The sequence below is a fragment of the Vicugna pacos genome, chromosome 6 (genome assembly GCF_048564905.1).
Source record: "Vicugna pacos chromosome 6, VicPac4, whole genome shotgun sequence".
Taxonomy (NCBI): Eukaryota; Metazoa; Chordata; class Mammalia; order Artiodactyla; family Camelidae; genus Vicugna; species Vicugna pacos.
In genome coordinates, this window is record NC_132992.1 from 28009318 (window position 1) to 28034555 (window position 25238).

At 37.0% G+C, this 25238-nt stretch overlaps 1 protein-coding gene across 5 annotated transcripts in view; it reads left to right on the forward strand.

Annotated features, from left to right (window-relative positions):
• The window catches only part of AQR (aquarius intron-binding spliceosomal factor), a 98769-nt gene that overhangs the window by 67570 nt on the left and 5961 nt on the right, over positions 1–25238 (forward strand). For 3 of the 5 annotated variants that reach the window (XR_012073390.1, XM_072962716.1, XM_072962717.1), the window contains exons 29-35: positions 352–539; positions 1229–1400; positions 3364–3534; positions 5886–5971; positions 10319–10493; positions 13116–13229; positions 14924–15313. Coding sequence is in view for 4 of the 5 variants with exons in the window: in XM_072962716.1 (XP_072818817.1) it covers positions 352–539; positions 1229–1400; positions 3364–3534; positions 5886–5971; positions 10319–10493; positions 13116–13229; positions 14924–15265 (1248 nt within the window). In the remaining variant the exon portion in view is untranslated. Of the gene's footprint in view, positions 1–351; positions 540–1228; positions 1401–3363; positions 3535–5885; positions 5972–10318; positions 10494–13115; positions 13230–14923; positions 23475–25238 lie in introns of those variants that run through there. The other 2 variants (XM_072962718.1, XM_072962715.1) reach the window with 2 other exon arrangements.

A 25238-nucleotide genomic window follows, 5' to 3' on the forward strand; every position in this document is an offset into this window, starting at 1 on the left:
TTCTATTTTCCTGCTTGAGCATCTGTTTCTTTCTGTGCTTCCTTTGCCTAATTCTGATCTAAACCTCCCAGACCTCATTGGGTTACCCCACCTGTTAAAGTAGGATAATTCCATGATTGCCTTCTCAGTTTCTTCATCCTCCTTCACTCACTGCCTACCACAAGCAGTGGTACCCATACCAATCATCCTGTAAATTTGCCAGATTCCTCTCTCTGGAGCTGGTGAATAGCAAGAATTAGTAAGCTGATAAAGCCATTTTGTGAATACAAGAATCTTACACAATAAATTGGAGATTAAAAGGATAATGTATTAATTAGAGTATTTTGCCATTTCCTCACTTTCAATTTCTAGAATCCTCAGGATGGTTTTAGCCGACTAAAACGATGGATTATGATTGGTGACCATCACCAGTTACCTCCAGTCATTAAGAACATGGCCTTTCAGAAGTATTCAAACATGGAGCAGTCTCTCTTCACTCGCTTTGTTCGGGTTGGAGTTCCTACCGTGGACCTCGATGCCCAGGGGAGGGCCAGAGCAAGGTAAAGGAGACAGGGAGGGAGGGGGAGACCATTCCTATTCAAGGACATCAGTTTCATGATCTAACTATTACTAACATCTTCTGTATAGACTCCTAGCAGTCCTTGCTATCCAGGAACTTGCCTGGATACAAATCTATAAATTGGAAAGTACCTTTACTGCCTTCAGCCTGGCATGTAAAAATTGACCAAATTACTTCCTTCACTTTATTCATTGAGATTAATTTAAGTTCCTTGTAAACGAAGGACTTCGTTTTACTGTCACTTCCATTTTCTTCATGCCCCCAAAAGGTATACAATTACTATCATTTTGAGGTCTAAAGCTAAAGCTAAAGGTGAATAAGAGCAGAACACACCCATTCTTACTTTATAAAATGTACAGGCCCCATCTCATAGTTACCTCAAAATTTTTCTCACTTTGCAGACTCTTCCCGGATTTTTTTATTTAAGGAATAAAGATAGCATTCACCTCAGAGAATGCAGTAGAGCTATGATTTCTTAAATATCGTCATTCTTCTGATTAGTTCTTGTAAAGAGGCAAAGGTTGAAAAAGCATTGTTGCTAAGATGAGCTCAACATGAGTAACATGAAAGCTAAAAGGAAGAGCACAGTTCCTTAGAAACCCCCTTATGTACACGGAGAGGGATTCGACATTGCTAATACTTCCGGTGTGGGGGGATTTGTCTTTGAAGTTTGTGCAACCTCTACAACTGGCGATACAAGAACCTAGGAAACCTACCCCACGTGCAGCTCTTGCCAGAGTTCAGCACAGCAAATGCTGGCTTGCTGTACGACTTCCAGCTCATTAATGTTGAAGACTTTCAGGGAGTCGGAGAATCTGAACCTAATCCTTACTTTTATCAGGTAAGAAGAAACATGAAATTTTTACATTTATTTTGCACCCGCCTGGCTGACTTACTACCTAAGTCAGTGTTACTGAACTATTTGACAAGCCATTGAATAAAAGAAAGTGAGGTCCCACCTCACGCACAGCACAGAAATGTGCATTTCAGTTGGGTTAAAGAAAGATACATCCACCAAAAAAAAAAAAAAAAAAAGAAACTATAAGCACACTAGAAAGAAGGTATTGAAGAATATGTAATGTTGGGATGAGAAAGGTCTTTTAAAGCTCATTACTGAAAGCAAAAATAATACAGAAAAATATTGATTGATTTGGGAGCAAAATTTATTTTCAGCATTTAACAAACAATGGGTTGAAGTCCGAAGGAGTCTGAATGTATATAGAACTCTTATAAATGCTTTAAGAGAAATCAATACCCCAAAAGAAAAATATAAGATGACAATATGCAATTTGCAAAAAAAGATACAGATTTATATCACCTCTGATAATATTCTGTTGGGGTGGGTTTGGGGAAATTCTATGCTTATACAGTGCTAGTAGGAAGGTAATTTGGTGGACAGATTGTTAGCATGTATTAAAAGCAGTGTTCTCACTTCTAGGAATTTATCCTAAAAAACATCAGACGATTTTGTAAAGAATTATATGCTAAAATGTTCATCACACTTTTTCTTGTACTGCAAATTATTTTGGAAAGGAGAAACAACCTGAATGTCTTGTCAGTAGGGATTCATTACGTTATTTATTACCTAGTCCATATAATGAAAAACTGAATAGCCACTAAGAATGATAACATTATAACTTGGCTTACTGACAGAGAAAATGTTTGTGCTATATTAAATGAAAAAAAATCAGGTTGCAAAATATATCTGTAGTGCCTCATTTTATTTTTAGAAAGGAACAGCAAACAGACATATAGAAATACGTAATGATAATCTATACAAAAAGATTTGGCAGCTTATGCCCCAAAGATTTATTCTTTTATCTGTATTAGAGCTGATACTTAAATAAATATAGTTTGCTATCAATATAGAAAATGGAAAGATTTACACAGTCATGTGGCTCCTGTCTTCCAAAGAACTAGAAATAATTCAAGCTGTGTGTCATCATGTCACCATAATATAAATGATTTTTCTGAAGGTCGTTCTGTAATTTTCCTGTTGCCTTTACATGAAATCCAGTTTCTTGTCTTTCTTTTTTGATTTTCATGTTATGTTTATGTTCTCATTTTACCTTCTTCTCTCATCTGTTAACTTTCAATTTAGTCTCTGCTGAGCTGGACTAAACAATCTTGTGTGTGCTTCCTCACTTTCAAGTTCAGTTAAGCCTTGGTTTTAGACTCCTTTCCATCAATCTTTAACCAGAGTCTCTAAGGTCACAGTAAGCCAGACTGATTAATTTGAGGGCACATCCTGTAACCACCTAAAGTGGTCTGCGTAGAGGCAGCAACCATCAGGAAGAGAACAAACACAAAACACACAAAAAAATACTAAGAAATATGAGGAAGAAGAAAAAACATTGTGTAAAAATAGAGTCAACTACAGTATTGCTAGATGTAAAAGCTATTAGACTGGATTTTCTACTGGCTTCTAAGTTAGTTGCCTTGCTTCTTTGTGTTATTATTTCTTTGCATAACTGTCATTGCGCTACACTGTAGCAGAATACAGCATCGTTGTATTGTACTTGTTGTGGTCCCAGAAATATTAAGCCTTTAAGTTGGTAACTTTTATTTTATGGTTGTTCTGTGTATTGCAAATACATTGCAAATGCCAAAGGGAAGTAATTACCATGTACTGTATTTTTATTTATCAGTGTTAACCTGAGATAAGTTATTTCTCGGTTTTATGAAAGGCCCAAGTTGTTAACTCTTTACTTCTTGAGGTATGGTAAGTGAACAAATTGTGTTATTTAACTGTTTTCTCTGTAAATGGAAGCAAATGCACAATCTGATTAATGTTTGCATTATAGAATCTTGGAGAGGCAGAATATGTAGTGGCACTTTTTATGTACATGTGTTTACTTGGTTACCCTGCTGACAAGATCAGTATTCTAACAACATACAACGGGCAAAAGCATCTTATTCGTGACATCATCAATAGACGCTGTGGGAGCAATCCATTGATTGGAAGACCGAATAAGGTAATTTTATGACTATAATATGTTCTCTTATTCATCATGTTGGCAAAATAGTAAGATTTATATATACTGTGAGTTATTTATGTGAGTTATATACATTGTGAGTTATTTATGTTATTATGTGAGTTACTTTGTTTCTTTGCTATCTCCGTGTAAGACATAAGAAAATGAAGTAATAGGAACTCTGTAAATAATTCTCTGGCAATCCTATCTGACAGTGTTATTAGTGTGCTGTGAATGTCTATCTCAGCTATCACATTGAAGATTTCTGTTGATAGTAATCATAAAAAAAAAGTTTCTAAAACTTTTTGTAGGAAAAGTGATGTCTAAGGAAGCTATGTACTGTTATAGTAGAAATAGGAATTGTAGCATTTGTTTGTTTTACGAAGATACAATCTGTACTGCTTACTGAGTGTATGTGTGCAGGGGAGTATTTTTTCTTGAGGATAAAGGAAAATCATAAAACACATTCAGACTTTAGGATTTTTTATACTTTTTTATGTGATATGATGGAATAATATAACATAAAAAAGATGCTGATTTTATCAATAAAGTTTTGAAAAATTAGAATAACAAAACAAATGTAGTATTGGTGATGATGAAAACAGGAGTTTGTTTGTAAACATGGCTGTATAAAAGCTCTTTCACCTTTTCTTGGAAATCATCTACAAGTAAGAGGAAAATGGGAGAAGCAGGAAACAAATTCCATTTTTAGTGACATGACACAGATCAGGTGACTAAGATCAGGAAGAAAATGTGGGAAGAAGAGAATTTAGGGGACCAGTCTTGAAAATGCCAGCAAAAACACACTTTTCCGAAAGTGAGTGGCATACTTTGAAGTGTAAGAGCCACGTGCCTGTTGTTCAACAACAGATGCGGGAGTTAGAGTGAGCCTTCCTAGTTCAGAAACACCTACAGGTGAGCTGTATTTGCAAAAAATAAACTGTCTCTGTAGTAGCAGGAAACTGGAGAACCATCTGTTGTGAAAATCACTCACCCCAGCCTAACCTCTTGCATGTAGCTGATCTAAGACACTCATTTACTCAATTGTGGAATAGAGGGGGAGGGGAACAAGCATTTGCTTGATTTATATATGAGGGAAAGAACATCAAAACATACTAGTTGACAAGATAACACGCTCCCAAAGACATGCTGGCCTGGAACAGATGAAAATTTTGAATACACATCTGGCTGTTAATTTTAAAATACTTAAAAAGTACCCATTTCTGTGAGGGAAAGCTACAGAGCAGAGAAATTGAAGAACTCAGGAAGAGGTAAATGTGAACTGGAAGGAAACAAGACAAAATCAAAGAAGTAGAGACAAAATTGAAAGGAATGTGAGAAGGAACAGACACTGTAGAATACTCCAAAGGAGTATAGAGAATGAGAATGAGGAACTAATGACTCTGAAATATAGAACGAAATAGAAGAACCTCAGGGTCTGAGTCCTATTATTTATAACTAACAGGAAAGCTTAAATAATAAGGAAAGCTACTGTCTCATAACAAGAAGGTGAAAGTAGTGTGGCTCCAGGGTTGGGTGGCTCAATGGTGTCATCAAGGACCAAGGTTCATTTCATCCTTCTGCTCTGCTGTTCTCAGCGTGTGAGCCTGGGTCTCAAACAGCATTCAGAATATATGAACTTTAAAAGTCATTGAAAATGTAGACAACCCAGGACAAAATTGGCAAATGAATTGGATAGACACTTCACATAAGAAGACATACAAATGGACAGTAAGCACATGAAAAAATGCTTACCATCATTAATTGTGAGGGGAATGCAAATTAAAACTACTATGAGGTACTGCTACACACCCAATAGAATGGCTAAAATTATAAAGATTGACAGTATACCAAGTGTTGACAAAGATGTGGAGCAACTGGAACTCGGGAACTGGCACATTGCCGGTGAATGTTGAAAGTGGTACAGCAACTTTGGGAAACAATTTGACAATTTCTTATAAAGTTAAACAAACACTCACCATACGGCAGTTTCACTCCCAATATTTATCCAAGAGCAGTGAAACATGTACACAAAGATACTTATACATGAATATTCATTGCAGCTTTATTCAAAATAACCCCAAACAAGGGCCAACCCAGATGCCATGAACAGGTAAATGGATAAACAAATTGTAGTATATTCATTCAGTAGGATACTGTTCAACACTAAAAAGGTATGAAATTCATTGTTCATTAACGTGTTTTTTCAATTCCAAGTATATAGTCATATTCTTTTGGGATTGATTATTTTAAGGGTAAGATTTTTATTTCTAGCACATTATTTAAATGATCTCTCTACGGTTTTGTTACCGTGTTTTGAAAATATACCGTATCTCTTTTCTTCCCCCTAGGTGACAACTGTTGACAGATTTCAAGGTCAACAGAATGATTATATTCTTCTTTCTCTGGTACGAACCAGGGCAGTGGGCCATCTGAGGTATGTAAGGAAGAACCTTTATAATAGTATGAAACTTTAGTATCTGCTTCAGTTTTGAGCTTCTGTGGCTAAGTAGTTTTAAATTTTAAGTTTAAAGTATAATTCATTGCTATAGCAACTTTTAGTGATTTTTGTTGGAGTGTAACTGTCAGATTCTTTGTAGTTACTTAGTCATTGCCATGGCTTCTAAATCTTTTGAATCTTAAATGTTTTAGTAATTTTAACTTTTTGACTCTTCAGGAACATTCAGAGATAGCATTTAATCATATAACCTTAATATATATATCTTATATCTGTTGGAAGCTTAATATCAGAAATTAAAGAAGGTGAAGTGGTAAAAATCTTAAGAGTAAATTTTTCATTGCGTAGGATTTCTGACTTTTCCCCACACAGTCTTTTAGCTTCAGTGTTAAAGGATAAAGGAACCATTTGTTCTCTCGGGATTAAGACTTGTCAAAACAAACAGTAGTCTATTTTTATCATTTATTGTGATGTATTTATGTGCTAGAGATTTATGGAATAATATCTTCTTATTACAAAGCAGCCATTTAGTTTTATATAAACCTTCATCTCTTATGACTTACTAGCAAAACTATAAGGAGAGTTCATTTTATTATTTTATTTTGTGGGTATAAAAAAATTTTCTTCAAGCTCTCATAATATTCTCATAAGTCAAGACTTTGGTGATCAGGTTCCATTAGACCGGTAACTTTTATGAAAGAGTAAGCAAAGGTATAATATTTCAAGAAATCATTTTAAGACTGTAACATTCTAAAATACAGTTTATTTTTGCTTAAGTGTCAAACATGTATTTGGAGACTAACTTTTCTAAAAAGCGGTTCCTTTTCTGCATTGAAATTTATAGCTGCTGTCTGAATAGGGCATCATTATGATTTACATAATTAAAATCTCTCAGAAACTCACAGTATGAATATGTGAATACTGCCTTCTCTCTTTCCCACCTTTTTTCTTACTCTGTCGTGCTTTTGTCTTTTTCACATTCCCATGACGACTTCTGTGCTGTTCTTTGCCTGACTTTTCTGGAAACTTAAAGAGAAAATGATGATAAAATGCTTATAAATGGAGAGTTTAAAAAGAATCCAATTTCATTGTCATCTTACATATCCAAGTTTTCTTTATCCAAATAAATTAAACTTCTCTGTATTTGCCAAACTTTCCCTTTGGAAGTCCAGCTTCTTCAGAGGATGCTGGTGATGACAGTAGTGTTGCTGAAGCATAGAGGGGGAAATGTCAGTGTATGTATTATTTATGATTCACCTATCCAGGTAACTTAGGTATCTTAGCTCGAATTTTATCTAATTCTTTATAGAATTTTTTGGTTTGTAGATACAATCTTTCTTATCTTTCTTTTTCTAAGAAGTAGGAAAATATTTTGTTTTGAAATTTCAAGAGACCAAGGAAACCTTCCTTCCATACTTCTTTTTTTAGTAACAGCTTTATTGAGATAGAATTCACATACCATACAATTCATCTATTTTGAGTGTACAATTCAATGATTTTTAGTGTATTCATAGAGTTATGCAGCTGTCTTCGCAACTTTGGAACATTTCATCACCCCAACAGGAAACCCTGTGCTTATCAGCAGTTACTCCCCTCACTTCCCCAAGCCCTTGGCAGCCACTGTTCTACTTTATCCTGTAGACTTGCCTATTCTGGACGCTTCATATAAATGAAATTACTTAGCATAATATGTTCTAAGTTCATCAGTGTTGTAGCATGTGTCAGTACTTCATTGCTTTTTCATTGCTGGATAATATTTCATGGTGTGAATATGTTACATTTTATTTATCCATTCATCAGTTGGGGGACACTTGGGTTGTTTCCACTTACTGGCTATTATGACTAATGCTGCTATGAACATTCATATACAAGTTTTTTGTGGAAGTTTGTTTTCCTTTCTCTTGGGTAAAAACCTAGGAGTGGAATTGCAGGGTCATATGGGAACTTTATGTTTCACCCTTTAAGAAACTGCTAGGCTGCTTTCGAAGCACCTGCCATATTTCTTTACCCGCATCTCTTTTCATCCAGGGTAGACTTCATTAGGAGCGGGAGCCAGACTATTCAGCTTCAGTTCCAGAGGCCTGTTAGGACACTGTGGAGCTGTTTAGAAGCTAGAATTGTGAGACAGCTCTGGTCCCTTTTCTAGCATTCATTGTTCTTGTCCCTACTGACTTGAATATCCCAACTACAAATAGAAATGCTTGTGATTTGTTCAGAGCAAAGCAGTGAAACTAACTTTCCTGTGTTGTCTCCTCAGAGGGTTCTGTCACTGTGATGGCTTGTTGTTTAACAGTGTTGTTTCTGTCCAGCCATCTTCTGGGGACTGTGAAAGAAGGTGGTGGTTCCCATTGTCCTACTTTCAAGATACTGCTCCCAGCAGCTCTGTCTATTCATGCTACCACTCTTTACTTTTTTTTGCCTGGTAGTTCATTATGTTTATAGTGTTCAGTCATTCGTTTAACAACTAGTCTCAGATGCATCTATTATTTGGCGGTGTTGCTGGGTTCTTGATATATAGTAGTAAAATCTAACTTTCTCTGCCCCCATGGAGCTTAGAATCCAGTGGGAGAGTCATTAGATATATCCTTGGAAAATACCTACATTTCAACCTACAGAAGGTTTCAGGCTAGCTGTCTTCATGTGCAGTGGAGATCAGGCTTAATAAAGTCATTTCACTGCACTTTGGCACTGAGGGCTGGAGGGGAAAGTTTCCTCAGAGGAACAGGTCCATTGTCACTGCAGTAGCACCATGTCTGCTCTGCCTAGAGGTAGGGCCCTCCAGATGAGAAGGGGAGAACTGAGTATCATAATACAGTGATCACTGTGAAAACAACAGTTCAGGTCACCTCCTTCCACCTTGCTCCTCCTTTTCCCCTGACGGCATTGTTTTAACCATAATTTACTTTGTAATATTTGCATGAGAATTCATGCTGAGTATTTCTAGCATCATACATCCAGTTACTAGTGTTGAAACTACCCGCCTGTAGCATGGCCCCTTAGGCTTCAAAAAAATGTGGAGAAAATAAAAAACAATTTGGCCTGAGTAACCTAGAAGATAACATTTGTTTCATGAATCCAGTGTGTCACAAATGTAGAAATTCCTCAAAGCTACTGATGAACATCTCTTACTTTGAGGGGTGGGGGTACCCCCCACCAACATAACTGCTATTATGTGATGTTGCACAGTCCCTCCTAATAAGGGAAACTAGGGCCTTGTCAAGGCCATAGAACACAATAGAAAAGGAGGCTAAATTAGGGATATTCGCCAAATACCTCACATTATGAAGAGACAAAGAAAAGCCGTTTAGTAAGTATTGCATTTGCCATTCTCTGTGTGGTTGTCGTGTGATCTTTGTAACATCTGACCTCTGTACCACTCTTTAACACTTTCAGAGATCAGGGGTGATTGTACCAGACTTCATTTTTCATGAAAGTCTTCTCTTTTATAGAATACCCACAAATTTAAATAGTCATCTAAGAGCATCTCAAGAAACAAACTGTCCTCTGTATTTAAAACCAAAACTATCTTTTCTTACTAAAACACATTCTAACTAATAGTGAGGTGAAATTAGACTTTTATAAATTTATTTGATTCAGATAAATTCAGGTAAAGTTATAAGAACATATTCTTTCTAAAAGATAAAGAAAACTGCCATCATTCTTCAGATAATCAAGTACATGTATAGTTGGGTCATTCATTTTATCATTCATTTTGGCATTTTATTACTGTTTATGTGAACATTGAGACTGACAGGCCAGGCATTGGGCATAGGTAGTAGAGTAAATGCATAGTTAAGACATCGCGTTATATTGTGTCATCATACTATTTTTCTGTTTGTATTTGTAATTATTATTATAAATAAGTATAAAACAGTGTGGTAAGAGTTACCTAGGAAGTAAAATTTGACGTTTCTAACCTTGACAGAGCCTGGGACTTTGGTAGGTGAAGTTGAGGAAGGGCTGGTTTGGATTGATTCGGGTGGCGATACAGTAAATTGGTAACTGACAGCTAAACTATACCATAATACTAATAGAGCTACTTAGATCTTTTTAATCAGAGCATTGGTTATTTTGTGATTTCCTCCAACCCCTACCAAAAAAAAAACCCATAGAGGTTAGTAATAAAACATTAATTTCTTACTTGGTTTACTAGTTATATCGCATTGATTAACTTAATGTTTACTCTGTTAAGTTTTTAAGACGCTTAACCTTTGATTGCCACAGCTTAACAGGAATGTTTAGTGGAATATGTTTAAAAAATCAAAGGCTGCATACATATGTTATTCCTCCTGAAATACATTAATTAATTTTGTTTGGTTCCCAAAGGGATGTCCGTCGCTTAGTGGTGGCCATGTCTAGAGCCAGACTTGGACTTTATATCTTCGCCAGAGTGTCCCTCTTCCAAAACTGTTTTGAACTGACTCCAGCCTTCAGCCAGCTCACGGCCCGCCCACTTCATTTGCATATAATTCCAACAGAACCTTTCCCAACCAGTAGAAAGGTAAGACTTCTTCATTGTATAAGGCAGCATTCGTTAATAAGTGACCACATCAGCAAGGAACATCGTCACGTAGATTGTTCCATCACTGGTTTAGAGTGCTTCTTACACTGAGGAGCTGAATTAGATTTTCTATGTCAAAATAATAATACCAGCTAACATTTATTGAATACTCACGGATCAGACAACTTCTGTGATCCAGTTTCCAACATGCGTAAAATGGAGTTAGTGAGAAAACCTGTTGAACAGGGCTGTTACTGAGATGAAGTAAGATAATGTATGTAAAGAGCTAATTGCCTGGTACATGGTGACTACTCAGTAAGTGTTACATTACATATGTTATCTTATTTCATCTCAGCAACAGCCCTGTTCAGTAGGTTTTCTTATTAACCCCATTTTCCCTTTGTTGGAAACTGGATCAGAGTTGGATCAAGTTAAGGAGTTTAGCCACATATTTAGTAGATGGAGAATCCAAGATTTAAAGACCTAGGCAGTCTGATTCCAGAGTCCATTTAATAACCATTGTACCATATTGCTTCTCTTCAGCTTTGTAAGAAGAACTTAAATAATTACTTGATAAGAGAGTAATAAATGGTTTAGCTCTTAGAAAACCTTCAAGAAGCTTACATTCTGTGGGAAGGTGGGAGGAGACAGCACATACACTTAACAGAAGGCAGATTCAGAGAAGTGCCCCTCTCCCCTCATCCCTGCTACTGGTTTCCAGTCCCTCTCCACACCCACCCACCCCCTTCTTCCTCCCCTTTCCCATCCCTACTCCTGTAGTAACCTGTCCGTTTACTTTCTGACTTATCCTTCCTTTTGCACAAAGGAGTAGATACCTGTTTGTTTTCTTATGTTGTTTTCTTTCTTACATGGAGGTCAGCGTGTTGTAGACTTCTGAGCTTTGTGTTTTTCATGTAATGAAATGCCTTAGGGATCCATTGAATTTTAAATAAAACTATCTTAAATATTCACAGGATACTTCTTTCCCCCACTCCTCTTTGAAAAAAAAATGATTAAATTCTCTGTGTTTATTTTATAATAATGCTGAGAACTTTTTTTTTTTTTAAAGAAATGCTGCTATGGAGGAGGAGAGAAAGGATGGAGAGATGTAATAGGGTGGGGTCATGTACAGCCTTGAGTGTTGGGCTCTGAAGTCTGGACACAGTCCTGAAGCTCTGAGGTTCTCAGTCTTTGGTGGCCTGGGTATTAAATAGGCACATTCCTGATGAGAGGCCTGGGGCAGAGCCTTAGTGCCTTCAGGTTTAACACTCTCCAGGTGCTTCCTACCCAGGGCTACAGACACACCTGGAAAAACCTGGAGTGTAGATCAGGAGGAACAGAAGGCTTAGAAACTGGGCTCTAGACCATACTGTGGACACAAGCCCAGGGGCCTGAGGGCTGGGAGCATCTCCCCATCCCCTGCTCGGGAGACAGTGTGGGGGGTCAGGAGGGCTGAGCAGCACTACATCTCAGGAGAGGCAGCTCCCAGTAAGGCCACCAGAAAATAAGCAAACAAATACAAACAAACAAAAGCCTCCCAGGCTTTAAAAGCAACATTTCATAGTGGTAACAACATCGCAGTCTTTGCAGAAAGTGACCATTATCAAAAGAACATCTGCTTATCAGCAATACTGCCCTCCTCTTTAATTCTGAGAAGTAGTATTTACTGAACTAAATATTTCTAGCTTTATGTTAAATTATTTGTCACTTTAAGGTAATATCCTTTTTCTTGATAATGTTTCACCTTTATGGTTTTCTGAATTGTTCCTGCAGTAAGAAAGGATGATACTTGATAAAAATTTTGTAATTGACTTTAAATAGTAAAGTTCTTAATCTTTATTCTAGGATGGTTTAGGAAGATGTGCAAATTTTGTATTTTCTTCGTTTGCTTTACCACTTTACCTGCTCCAGTAAAACAGTGTTTCTCAGATTGTTGTCAGAAACCATGTCTATCTAAATCACCTCATGCTGCCTCAGACCTACTGAATCAAAACTCTGGGGGCTAGAGCCCAGACCTCTGATTTAACACTCTCCCCACATGGTTCACATGTGACTGCTATTTGCCAACATTTTTGATGCTTTATTGGTTAAAAAAAAAAGACTTTCAAATAGTCATCCTCATGATGAACCATCTATACATTGAATAGTAATAAATGTTCAGTTCTTATTTTTTAGAAAAACAAATGGAAAGAATAATTTTAATATTTTCTTTCTGAGTAATGTTGAGATTGCCTTTGGAGCGTATATGGTATTGGAGACCACTTCTTTAGACCATGTTGCCTTTTCTCTTGAGTCAAATGATGGCTCATTTCTTATTAATTCTTCTACATCAATTCGTAGACCAAAACTCAAGTTTTACTTACCAGCCTGAAATTATATTAAAAGCTAGTAACTTTTAGCTCTCTTCTTATCTCTACCTTTTCTGAATTTAAATTGAATCACTCCTCTTCATGAAATCCTTGGACTGCTGGGCTCAGTTACATCTTAATGTCCTCTTAGTATTCTTATGTCCTCCAAACCCGGAAAGTGTTCATACATAGGATGGCGACATGGGCTTCTATTAAAATGCTGGCTTTCAGCGTTTTTCACTCTATAGTTAACTTTCTTTTTGCCTTCTTCTAGAATGGAGAGAGACCATCTCATGAAGTACAGATAATAAAGAATATGCCCCAGATGGCAAACTTCGTATACAACATGTACATGCATTTGATACAGACCACACATCATTATCATCAGGTGAGTTTTCTCAACATTGACTCCTTTTTCTTGCTGTAGAATCTTCTCTGTTGCAGAATAAATCTTTGAAGTAATTGATTCCTTGAGGGAAACCAACTAAACCAAAATAGGATGTTACTGTTCATGTAACATCCATATTAAAGACATCTTTCTGTAGGTATAATTTGGCATATAATAAATTCACATATTTACAGTATATAATTTGATATATTGTGATGATTGTATATACCTGTGAAACCATCCCTGCAGTCAAGATAATGAACGGATCTATTGTCTCCCCAAATTTTCCTCTTGCACCTTGATAATCCCTCTCCCCCCTCACCAATGCCTTTCCCACCCTCTCCAGGAGACTAAGAATCATACTTTCTGTTACGATAAATCAGTATCCATTTTCTAGGTATTTATGTAAATAGACTCTTACAGTTTATCTTTTTATCCCCCATTTACTATTACTCTGCATAATCATTTTTAAATTCATTTATGTTTCTGAATGTGTTTGTAGTCCTTTCCTTTTTATTGCTGAATATTAGTCCATTTTATGGATGTACCAGGTTTACGCATTCATTTATTGATAGACATTTGGGTTGTTTACAATTTCGACTATTATAAATAAAGCTGCTATGAACATTCTTGCACAAGTCTTTGTACTTTCTCCTGAGTAAATTTCTAAGAGTGGGGCAGCTGGATAGTGTGGTTAATATGTATCCAGCTTTTTAAGAAACTGCCCACTTGTCTTGCAAAGTGGTTGCACCATTTCATACTCCCACCAGCAGTGGATGAGAGCCCACGCACACTTACTATGGTTGGCCTTTTTCACCTCAGCCATTCCAGTAGGTATCTAGTGCTCTTATGTGGGTTAGTTTGCATTTCTCTAATAACTAATGATGTTGAGCATCTTTTCATGTGGTTAGCTGCCATTTGTATATCTTCTCTGAGGATATCTGTTCAGGCCTCTTGCTCATTTTTTGGCATTGTTTATTTTATTGATTTTTGAGAGCTTTACAATTTATTCTGACTACAGTTCCCTTATCAAATGATTGTTTTGTATACGTTTTCTCCTAGTCTGTGACTTGTTTTCACATTTTTAAGTGTCTTTCAAAAAACGGAAGTTTTTATATTTTGACAAAGTCCCAGTGTATCAGTTTTTCTTTTCTGATTAATGCCAGGCCTCAGCTGCAGACAGCCATCGTTACCAGGGAAGCCGGGCCTGTGGAGCTGCTCCTGTGCTCTGGCTGAGTGGGACAGAAGCCGTGTGCCCTGCTGCTCGGCCCCGCCATGGCCGTGTCTCAGGGCTTGGCTCCTCCCGACCCTCACAGGGCTCCTTGATTGCGGCCAGCGCTTTCTTGAGTTGGTGTGCCAATCAGTCCTAATTAGTCTCTGTTTTTTCCAGAGTATTACAGTAAATTCCTCTGCTGAAAAATTTGATAGCTTTTCATGTTGTTCTTCTCCCTGAAGATTTACTCTGTACTCTCATTATTATCTGATACCTGTGTAGGCATATTCCATGGAGTCAGCAAAACCTAGGCCATTGTCATCAGAGTTGTTACATCTACAATATAAAACGGGCAGCAGTGGCTTGGAGAGTTCTAGAGTGACAGTGTCTGTTAGGAAGATAATGTTAATGTGAGAGCTTAGCTTTGTAAGCCAGTGGTTTTTCCATCTGGGTTCCTTGATGTTTTCTTTTTCTTCATTAGACTTTATTACAGCTACCACCTGCTATGGTAGAAGAAGGTGAAGAAGTTCAAAGTCAGGAGACAGAATTGGAAACAGAAGAAGAGGCCATGCCTGCTCAAGCTGACGTCACACCTGGTCTAACAGACGCCAGCTCCAGTCAAGAGACCTCAGCCTCTCAGACTGAGACCACTGTCACCCTCCATGAGACTGAGGCCACCCCCAGTGAGACAGGAGCCAGTTCCAGTCCAGAGGCTGTCCCTGCCGTCTCCGAGATGACTGCTGCCATGGCAGGACCTGTAGGTGTGCCAGGGGAGAGTAACACCCCTCAGGAGGCCACATCTGCCCCCAGAGAACCCAAGTAGCCAAACCGTAGCCCTGCTTAGGGAGGACATTGCATTTATAAAGTCTAGGTAAAGTTACTTTTTATATTTTACACGTGCATCTGCCATTTTAATGATACTAACAGATATTCCATCCTTAATTTTGTTGGTTGATCTCAGTGTTCGTGTTCTTGGATATATTTTTTAAAGTGTATATGTATGAACAACTCCAATTTTATTTGTTCAGTCAGAAGAGTAATTAACCATTCCTTTTGATATTCTGATCATTAACTATCTGTAATCATACCTACAATTAAAAGAATTTTCTACAGAATAATAGTTCACATTTTTAGTGAACTTTTCTAAAGAAAATACACAAATATTTACAGGAATTAACTATAAATGGCTTTAAGCCAAGTGTCCAAATTGAGAAGGAAATCATTTCTTCTGTCACAGTATAAGATGCTCAAATCATGTTTCTTTTTATCCCTCCTTCCTTTGCTGTCTTCCTTGGTAGAGAGGCTTTAACACCATAGGATATAGGTTGTTCCAATGTGAAGTGGTTACATGCATTTTGTCCCCCCAGATCTCAGAATGTGTTAGAGTCACCTAGAAAGTCTGTTTATTCTTGGGGCCACTCCAGACCTAATGAGTCAGAATCTCTGGATCAGAGCCCAGGAACCTGCATTTTTGCAGGTGCTACACCATTACTGTTTGAGTTGCTGGCCAAGTGGCATCAGATAAGGCTGGTTTGGCTGAGTCAAGATTCGTCATTCAGCTAGGCAAGAGGAATCTGGCAGATCCACCTGCGCGGGAACAAAGATCTGGAGTCTGGGCAGTGAGAATCAGCAAGCTTAATTAACTCCCATGTGCAGAATGGATTTCTTCCAATGCAGAGGGTCAGAGTTTTCCACCCTGTTCTCTTAAAAGACAGCTAGCCACAAGAAGACCTTAGTTTGGTAAAATGTGCTCCAGATTTGGGATGGCAGTGGTACTAGGACCTTGCTACTCAAGGTGGTTTGCAGGTCAGCATCAGCGTCATTGCATTGAAACTTGTTAGAAACGCAGAAGTTTGGGCTCTACCCCAGACCTGTTCAATCGGAATCTGCATTTCAGCAAAGTCCCCAGGTGATTCATATGTACTTTGTAGTTTGAAAAACACTATGATTACTGTGCTGTCCTCACATGAACGAGAGGTCAAGTGACGATTCTGTGACGGTAGAGTTAACAGTGAGTGAGACTGATGTTTTCTGACAAGGGCCCTCTGCTTATATGGTGACCAGAGAAGAGATGCGCATGTGTGTGCAGGTGGGGGGACTGCCCGCTCGCTCTCTCTTCCCCGTTCCCACACTGCTAGAGTGGCCGAGGGGAGTGTTTCCCCAGTGTCTCCTCTAGTGCATCTACCTCTAGGCTTGACCGTGTCCAACGAACCTTTGAAGAATTAAGCGAGCACCGCATGCTGCCAGTGAAATGCTTCTGGTCTTGACATTTTGAAGGAATGATGAATTCATAAGGAAATTAAAGTCAGTGATATTTTTGAGTGGCTACTGTTTGCTTAACTTTACCAGGCCGTGCTGGGTATGATCAGACTCTCATCTTACAGTGTGTCCTGCTGCATCAGAACACATGTGTAAATGTTGTGTGAGGAAAGGGAAAACGAAAGTGATGGGATGAAAACAGGGGGAGGGAAATGCCAAGGAAAGCAACCCAGGAGAGCTATGTCTGTCATCTAAGTCAGGATGGAGCCAAACAGTCTGTTACATAATTTCTCTGATTATAAGAATTTGAAAGCAGGTGTTGTGGGCATCTGTATGAGACTAGCACTCAAAGAGTTATTTTCATTTGTAAATATATATAGGCTAAGCAAGAGGGAAAGAAGCTTTGCCGTATTACTGTCTTTCCTGGAAAAGATTGGTTTTTCTGTCTGCCCTTGAGAGGAGATGAATCATGATACCTGCAACCAAAATAAGCAAACTGTTGTGCTGCTTTCTCCTCAAATAAACTGTTTTTCCTAACGCTGTGTCTAGCTGGGTGACCATACTGGGTTTTTTTCTTTCCTGCTTGATTCTCTATCACACGAAAAAATTTAACTGGAAGATGAGTACGTCCTTTGCCTTTGTCAAATTAAAAAACGGATGATGAAAGTGGAACTTGAATTATTTTAAATTGTTTATTCACTGGACGAAAGACCCGTGAGCTGCAGTTGACTATAGAATTGTGGAATTTTTTAAGGAACTTAAGAGATCTATTCTTTTTTTTTTTTAAGAGCTCTGTTCTTATTTTAAATAATGAGGAAACCAAATCAGAGAGTCTTAACCAGGGTGGCAACTATGGGAGAGTGGGGTAGAATCCAATCTACAGTCTTAGGGCAGTTTTTTGCTTTTTTGCTTTTTTTTAATCAACTTCACGTAAGTGGATTGCTTCATAAACTCAAGGGTTTTCTATGTAATTTGGGTTAACTATAGACACAGGTTTTCTAGCCAGGTGACCATTAAAGATTAGTGTTCTCATTGCTCTCCATCTTATTTTTTCATATCTGAATAGGTCATGATTTTCGAGTTTATTTTTAAAAGCAAACCAAAAAGATGCATGCCAAGAGAAAGAGCATGAAATTAAGCAATTCAAATATTTAGACTTTTTTTTTTCCACAAAATGCTGAGTTAAGAAAGTTCACTACCAGCAGTTGGGAATAAATAGCTCCATTGATTTGAGCAAGTGAATGAGAAGATCTAAATATTATCAGGTCTCTTGAAGTTAGCGTGATGATAAAAGTTGAGATGTTTTGCTAGATACTGAAAGAAATGGTATAAATGGGCCATTTGTACTCCTATAAAAAATGAAGTTTGTTATGATTAAGAGACAGCATGATATTGTACAACCGACTTTGGACTCATCCAGGCCTGACTCAGATTCTACCTGATGTACACATCAGCATTTGGTTTGACCTTGGACAAGTATTATAACATCTCTAAGTCCCAGTTTTATCTACAAAATGGGGGAAAGATCTGTTGCTTGTTAATGGGGTAATGTTTATGAAAATATCTGGCACCTGGATGCTCAGTAAATACCAGTCCTCCTCGCACCTTTCTTCCCCAAATCTTTCGAGACAGCGTAGGCTGTTGCCAACCCGTCCTCTGACTTGGGCACTTAGCTCTGCCCCTAACCAGGAAGCATGAAGGATGATGAAGAGAGGGACACATGGTAGCAGCTGACCTTTGAGGATCAAGGATCAAATCTACTGATTGGTAAATCAGTCCATGGCAACACTGAGAATGGTCTCTGCTGAAATTAAAACTCTGGCAGAACAGAATGACCAGATGAAGACACTAGGTACCTATACCCTTGTGATATATCAGTAATAATAATTCTGTGTCCTGTACTCCCCCACCTATGATCATCTATATTATTGCACTTACCTAGCTTTGTGCCTTGAATGTGCTTTTTCCTTTTTACCTTGCAATCACTCACATGGTATTTTTAGAGGTGTTTCTTCAATTGAAATTAAAAAAGATTTTTTAAAAAAACACTGACCCATGGTGGGGGTATAGCTCACTGATAGAGTGCATGCTAAGCACAAGGTCCTGGGTTCAATCCCCAGTAGCTCCATTTAAAAAAAAAAAAATGCTGACCCTTTTGCACACGCCAAAAGAGCAGTTTAAAACAAGCAGTGAGCAGTGCCTTGCTTCCTGTGAAAAATGCTTGGCAGCTAGCCTTTGTAATTATGAAGCAATCATGTTAATAGATGTATAAGAATAATGCAACGGGAGCTGTACTGAGCCAAGGATGGAAATGAACACATGAGACCATTTTTTCTTTATTCATTGGTTCTCTTCAGTGCCACAAAGGGATTTTAAGTCAATGGTATCCAGAGCTTTGGACACTCGTTTTTCTTCATAGGAGCAAACCTGAGCTCAGTCCTCTAGAGCATCACTCAGAGTGCAGCACCATTACTACTGACTGACATTTGCCAGCTTTATTGCTAGCTTTTTACCTGGCTTACACTTATTTCATTGGCTACTTAAATGTTTGTACTTACATATGAAGTGGCTAATCCCAATATTTCTCAACATATATTACAAAAACTGTTACTCTTGAAAAATACTTTGAAACACATGTTCCATGGTCATAAGTTTGAGGAACACAATTATTATTCCCATTTGCAGAATAACAATGCATTGCCACTAATTAAATGTTATTTCCTGCTGGAAAAAATCATGTTAACTTTGTTTAACCCAGCATTTCCCAAACTTATTTGACCATACAACTCTTTCTTTTTCTCTCTCTTTCTTTCTTTTCTTTTCTTTCTTTCTTTTCTTTTCTTTCTTTCTTTCTTTCTTTCTTTCTTTCTTTCTTTCTTTCTCTCTCTCTCTCTCTCTTTCTTTCTTTCTTTCTTTCTTTCATCTTTACATTCGCAAGTGAACTTTGACTTCCCCTTAGAAATTTAAGGGGATCAGAATATACCAGCCCCAGATATGCTTCTTCAGCATAAGGGTTATTTTGAGCTGAATGAAAGTGAGAAGCAGCAGAAAGAGAAAGCACTTTCTGTCCTTCCACTTCTGCCTGAAAGCAGGGCATAAATTTCCATTTGTAAAGGTGTCCCCTCTCTCCTGTACCAGGAAGAAGAAGACCTTATCACTGGACACAGAGATGGCACTGAAATGAGTCTGCATAAACAAACCTTACTAAAATCACCCTTATCCTCCATCAATTTCCCCATCTTTTTGCTTTCCCACAATTTACAACTCCTAAAAGCCAAACTCCCTTTCCTTTGCCTACTTACTTTTCCATAATTTATTACCCTTTGTTAAAATGGTATATACATTTTCAAGACAAACTGCTTTTTGGAGAATTCTTACTTCTTTTCTGTGTAACCCCTATGGAAGTAAAGTTAAAAACAGCAATTAAGTTGTATACTTTTTCTCCTATTAATCTGTCTTTTGTCAGTTTAATTCACGGGGCCTAGGTACAGAACTAAAGGAGGTAGAAGAAAAGTTTTCCCTTGCCTCTAAATAAGGCTTTAATACATTGTTTTTCTGTAAGTAACCAGAGGTTGAAGTAACATAGCTGAAGAAGAATCCAGAGGTGACGTGACTCGAATAAAATGTCATGTTATAGTGTAATTTGTTGAGTGTCATGTGGTATTAATAGCAACATCAGAAAATGCAAATGAGTAAAAGTTTGATCAATGTACCATGACATTCGTTCATGTGAGCCTTCTAAGAAAAGGTCACTGAGCATCCTCTGTTTACATTTTAATTTTAGACTCCAGCATTTCACACTCATTTCTTACTATGCAGTAAAAGAACAGTCCATATTTCCAGTGTGCCTTGTTTTCTCAATTCTTTAAATTTTTTTTTTAAATCTAAGTTTCAAAAAGGGAAAAGATTTAGCATGGCCAACAGGGGTGGACCGGAAATAATAGGGGAAAATTTAAGCAAATATTAAAAAAATGAAGAAAATTTTATTTCAGAAGAATGTATGAGATAGAGGGCCCCAAAAGTTACCTTGCATCAGACATGTTGAATTCTGTCTTGGTGAATCTCCAGAGATGGCTGTCCTCACCATCCCCCTTTTTCTCTCCATCTTTGACTAACGTTGTATGCTCACCTGACACCTCTTCTTGCAGTAAATCTAAGTACAAAAACCTCAAAGGCAGTTGCTTCTCCTTGGGAGAGGCCTGGTTCATGTGAGTCTACTAAGTCAATAGCTCTTTTGAGAAACGATTTTATTGACATTCTTCAAAAAGTCGAGAGTTCTTGATAGGAAGTGGTCTTATAAGAAATTATCTTTTTCTACTCTAGTTCATTTGCTCATTTTGAGGGAGGTTTTCTTCTGGTTTTTAGTTAAATTGTTTACAATAAATGTGGCTACTGTATCACTGTATTTCCATTACCCTTTCCTTCTAGTATCACCTTCCAGGGCGAGTTTCTTCTAATCCCAGACTTCCCCCAAAATAGTAGTGGAACAAGAATAGACCTGCTGAATTGGCATTTTATTTTGCTGGTCGACTACTTTTCACAGGAGTCAATTGAATTGAATATAGTAAAAAGTTGGAAGATATATTTGAAACTATCCAACTCTTATGCACTCATAGACTACTGAGTACCTAATGTGTGACAGGCAACAATGCCGATAAATAATCCCATTAGTTCATAGATGAGAACACAGAGGCATTGGGTGACTTGCCTAACTGACACTACAGTTAGTTGAATTGGGACCAGAACCACCATCTGACATTCAGGCAAACCCCTTACCTCGCTGTGATAAGTTTTTTAGAGGTTGCCGTTGCACCTCTTGGTCTGGTTGGATTCATTAAATAAATGGGCTCATCTGAGCAAGTGGAGACCGTGTTTCCTCCACAGAAATACCGCCCTAGCTTTGGTGGAAAGAGTCATAAATGTCAGCTGTCATTGATACTTCAGAAATTAAATTGGGTCAAGTGGTTCTCTTAAATTGGCATAGAGCTATTAACATTGGGCATGGGTAGTTTTGCCTGGTTTTGACCTACAGAGAAATGGAATCATACAAAATGTACTTTTTGGTGTCTGCCTTCTCAAATAAATTTCTCTGTATGACATGAGGGAGGGATCAAGATGAACTCTTATTAAAAGATGATTCTTTCCCTCGGTGCACTGTACTGTAATCTTTGTCATAAATCAAGTAATTGTGTATGTGTGGGTCTATTTCTGGAATTGTTTCATTGGTGTATTTTTCTTTTCTTGTGCCTCGTTTTGCTATTTTAATTCCTATAGCTTTATACTAAATCTGACATCTGGTTGTGTATATCCTTTAGCTATATTCTTCACATTTTGGCCATTCTTAATCTTTGTATAAATTTTAGAATCATCTTGTCAATTCTACAAAAAAAAAGTGCTTGATTTGTATTGGGATTGCTTTGAATCTGCAGCTCAATTTGGAGGGAAATTGACATCTTTATAATCTAGGAATATGGCATCTCTTTTCATTTACTTAAGCCTTTAATCACGATTATGTTTTGTTGTTTTCCAGATAAAGGTTTTGGCCATCTTTTGTTAAATTTATTTCTATTTGATTTTTTATGCTACTGTAAATGTACTTTTAAAACTACATTTTATTATGTTTTGTCATTGTTTGTTATTGGTATATAGAAATACAATATATTTTTGTATGTTGACCTGGTAGGTGGAAATCTTGTTGAATTCACTTATTTCCTTTAGTTTGACCATAGATTATTTTGAATTATCTGCATACATAATTATGCCATCTGTGAATAATGGTAGTTTTATTTCTTCCTCTTCAATCTTTATACTTTTTATTTTTTTAACATTTTTTATTGATTTATAATCATTTTACAATGTTGTGTCAAATTCCAGTGAACAGCACAATTTTTCAGTTATATATGAACATATATATATTCATTGTCACATTTTTTTCTCTGTGAGCTACCATAAGATCTTGTATATATTTCCCTGTGCTATACAGTATAATCTTGTTTATCTATTCTACAATTTTGAAATCCCAGTCTATCTCTTCCCACCCCCCACCCCCCACCCTGTTGGCAACCACAAGTTTATATTCTAAGTCTGTGAGTCTATTTCTGTTTTGTATTTATGCTTTTTTTGTTTTTTGGTTTTTTTAGATTCCACATATGAGCAATTTCATATGGTATTTTTCTTTCTCTTTCTGGCTTACTTCACTTAGAATGACATTCTCCAGGAGCATCCATGTTGCTGCAAATGGCATTATATTGTCGGTTTTTATGGCTGAGTAGTATTCCATTGTTCTTTATAGTTTTTAACTTCCTTTTTTATACACCTGGTCTAATTTTATTTCTTTTTTAAGCTATATGACTTTAACTTCCCTTTTCTGCCTTATTGCCCTATTGACCTCCATTACAATGCTGATTAGAGGTAATCAAAACAAGTATCTGTTTCCTCGCAATCTTAGGACAAAGCTTTCTGTATTTCACCATCAAGTTTTTGCTTGTTATAGCAAGTTATAGTTATAGTTTGCAAGTTATAGCAAGTATTTGCTATAGGTTTTTGTGATACCTTGTATCAGATCTTAAGATTTTCTTCCTATTCCTAGTTTGCCAAGTGGCTTTTTTTTTTTAACATCAGTGGATATTGAATTCTCACAAATACTTTTTCTGTATCCACCAATGCTATTATATGCCTTTTCTCCTTTATTCTGTTAATGTGGTGAAGTTCACTCATTTAATTTTCTATTGATTTTTTTTTCTTCTGGTCATGGGCCAAAATTCTACTCTTTACATGCCTAATAATTTTTTAGTTGAATACTGGAAATTACAAATGCCAAGTTGTTGAACGTTTGGATTTTGTTGTCTTACCCTAAAGACAGCTGAAGTTTGTTTTGGCAGGAAGTTACTTGGGATATTAAGTCAATCTTTCTGATGTTCGTTTTGAAGTTTTGTTGCTCAGGTGTAGAGTACCTTTACTGTAGGACTAGTTTAGCTCTATCACTAAATTGTAACCTTTCTCTGGTCACTGTCGCAGGTGTTCAGTGAGGCATCTCCACCCGAGCTGGTAGACATTTAAACCTTTATGTTCGTATGAGCTCTGGGACATGTTTAGCTTATAGCTCCCAGGTAGTTGTTCTTTGATTAACTTCATGGATTTTCACCCTGTGCCTGTGTGGATGCGTATTCAGCCAAGGACTGGAGGGGACCCCTCTTCAGATTTCTAGAGTTCTTTCTACACATAACTCTGTCATAGACTCTTCCCCCAGATTCTACCCAGTCAGCCTCCTCAGGTTTCTAGTTCCTGAGTCAGTGAGGCTGCTGGGCTTCTGTTTGGGTTCCCTTTCCCTGTGCTGCTGTTTGGAGGTTACCTCTGGGCAAAAAGCCAGGACTGGGCTCAGCTTGTTTTATTTCCTTTCTTTCAGGGATCACAGACCTATGCTGCCTGTTTTGGTGTCTGAAAATTCGTCGCTTCATATATTTTGTCTAGTTTTTTTAGTTGATTATAGTGGGATGATGAGTTACTATTTCATGAGTAGAAACAGAAGTCCTCAAATTGATTTGGCTTATCAAATATTAAAGCAAACTTACATTCCTAATATTTTTAAAACAATTGCTGTGTTAAGTTTACTAATATTTTTATTAGGATTCTTGCATCTATGTTTATGACAGATTGGTCTATAATTATGATGATGATGATGATATTTTTATCACATTGGGTATCAAGATTATGCTGACCTCATAAACTGACTTGAAAGTATTTTCTTTTTCTTTTCCTGGAAGAGATTTTGCAAAAGTGATATTATTTCTTGTTTCAGCATTTAGAATAATTTACTAGTCACTTAAATCTCAAGATTTCTTTGTAAAAAGATTTTAAATTTCAGATTTAATTTATTTAATGATATAGAACGATTCTGTTTCTTGTAGTGTTGGTTTCAGTAAGTTATGTTTTTGTAGGTCCACTTCAGCTGAATTTTCGGTATTATATAGGCAAAAATAACGTGTAATAACTTTTTTGCAGAGCTTTAGCTATATCTCACACATCCCGTATCATGTTTTCATTAACATCCACTTCAAGATGTTTGCTAATTTCCATTGTGACTTTTTAAAACCCATTTCCTCTATTTTCTTTGAAATATTTTGGAACTTAATAGAGGTGGTGGTTTCACAACATTGTGAATGCACTAAATACCACTTAATTGTTCACTTTAAAATAGTTAACTTTTATGTTATATGAATTTCATCTTAATTTTTTTAAATGGCTTTTAAGAAGTAGATTTCTTAATTTCCAAGCATTTGGGCATCTTATCTTTTTGTTACGAATTTCTAACTTTGTTCCACTATGGTCAAAGAACATACTCTGTATGATGATAATCTCTTGAAATGTGTCAGGACTTCTGTGGTACGTATTTCACATGCACTTGAAAAGATTGTGGACTCTGTCATGGTTGGGCACCATTTTATATATATACACATAAAAACTAGGTCAGGTTTGTTAACTATTTTGTTCAAATCCCTTATATTCTCACTTTTTTTTTTTGTCTGCTTGTTCTATCA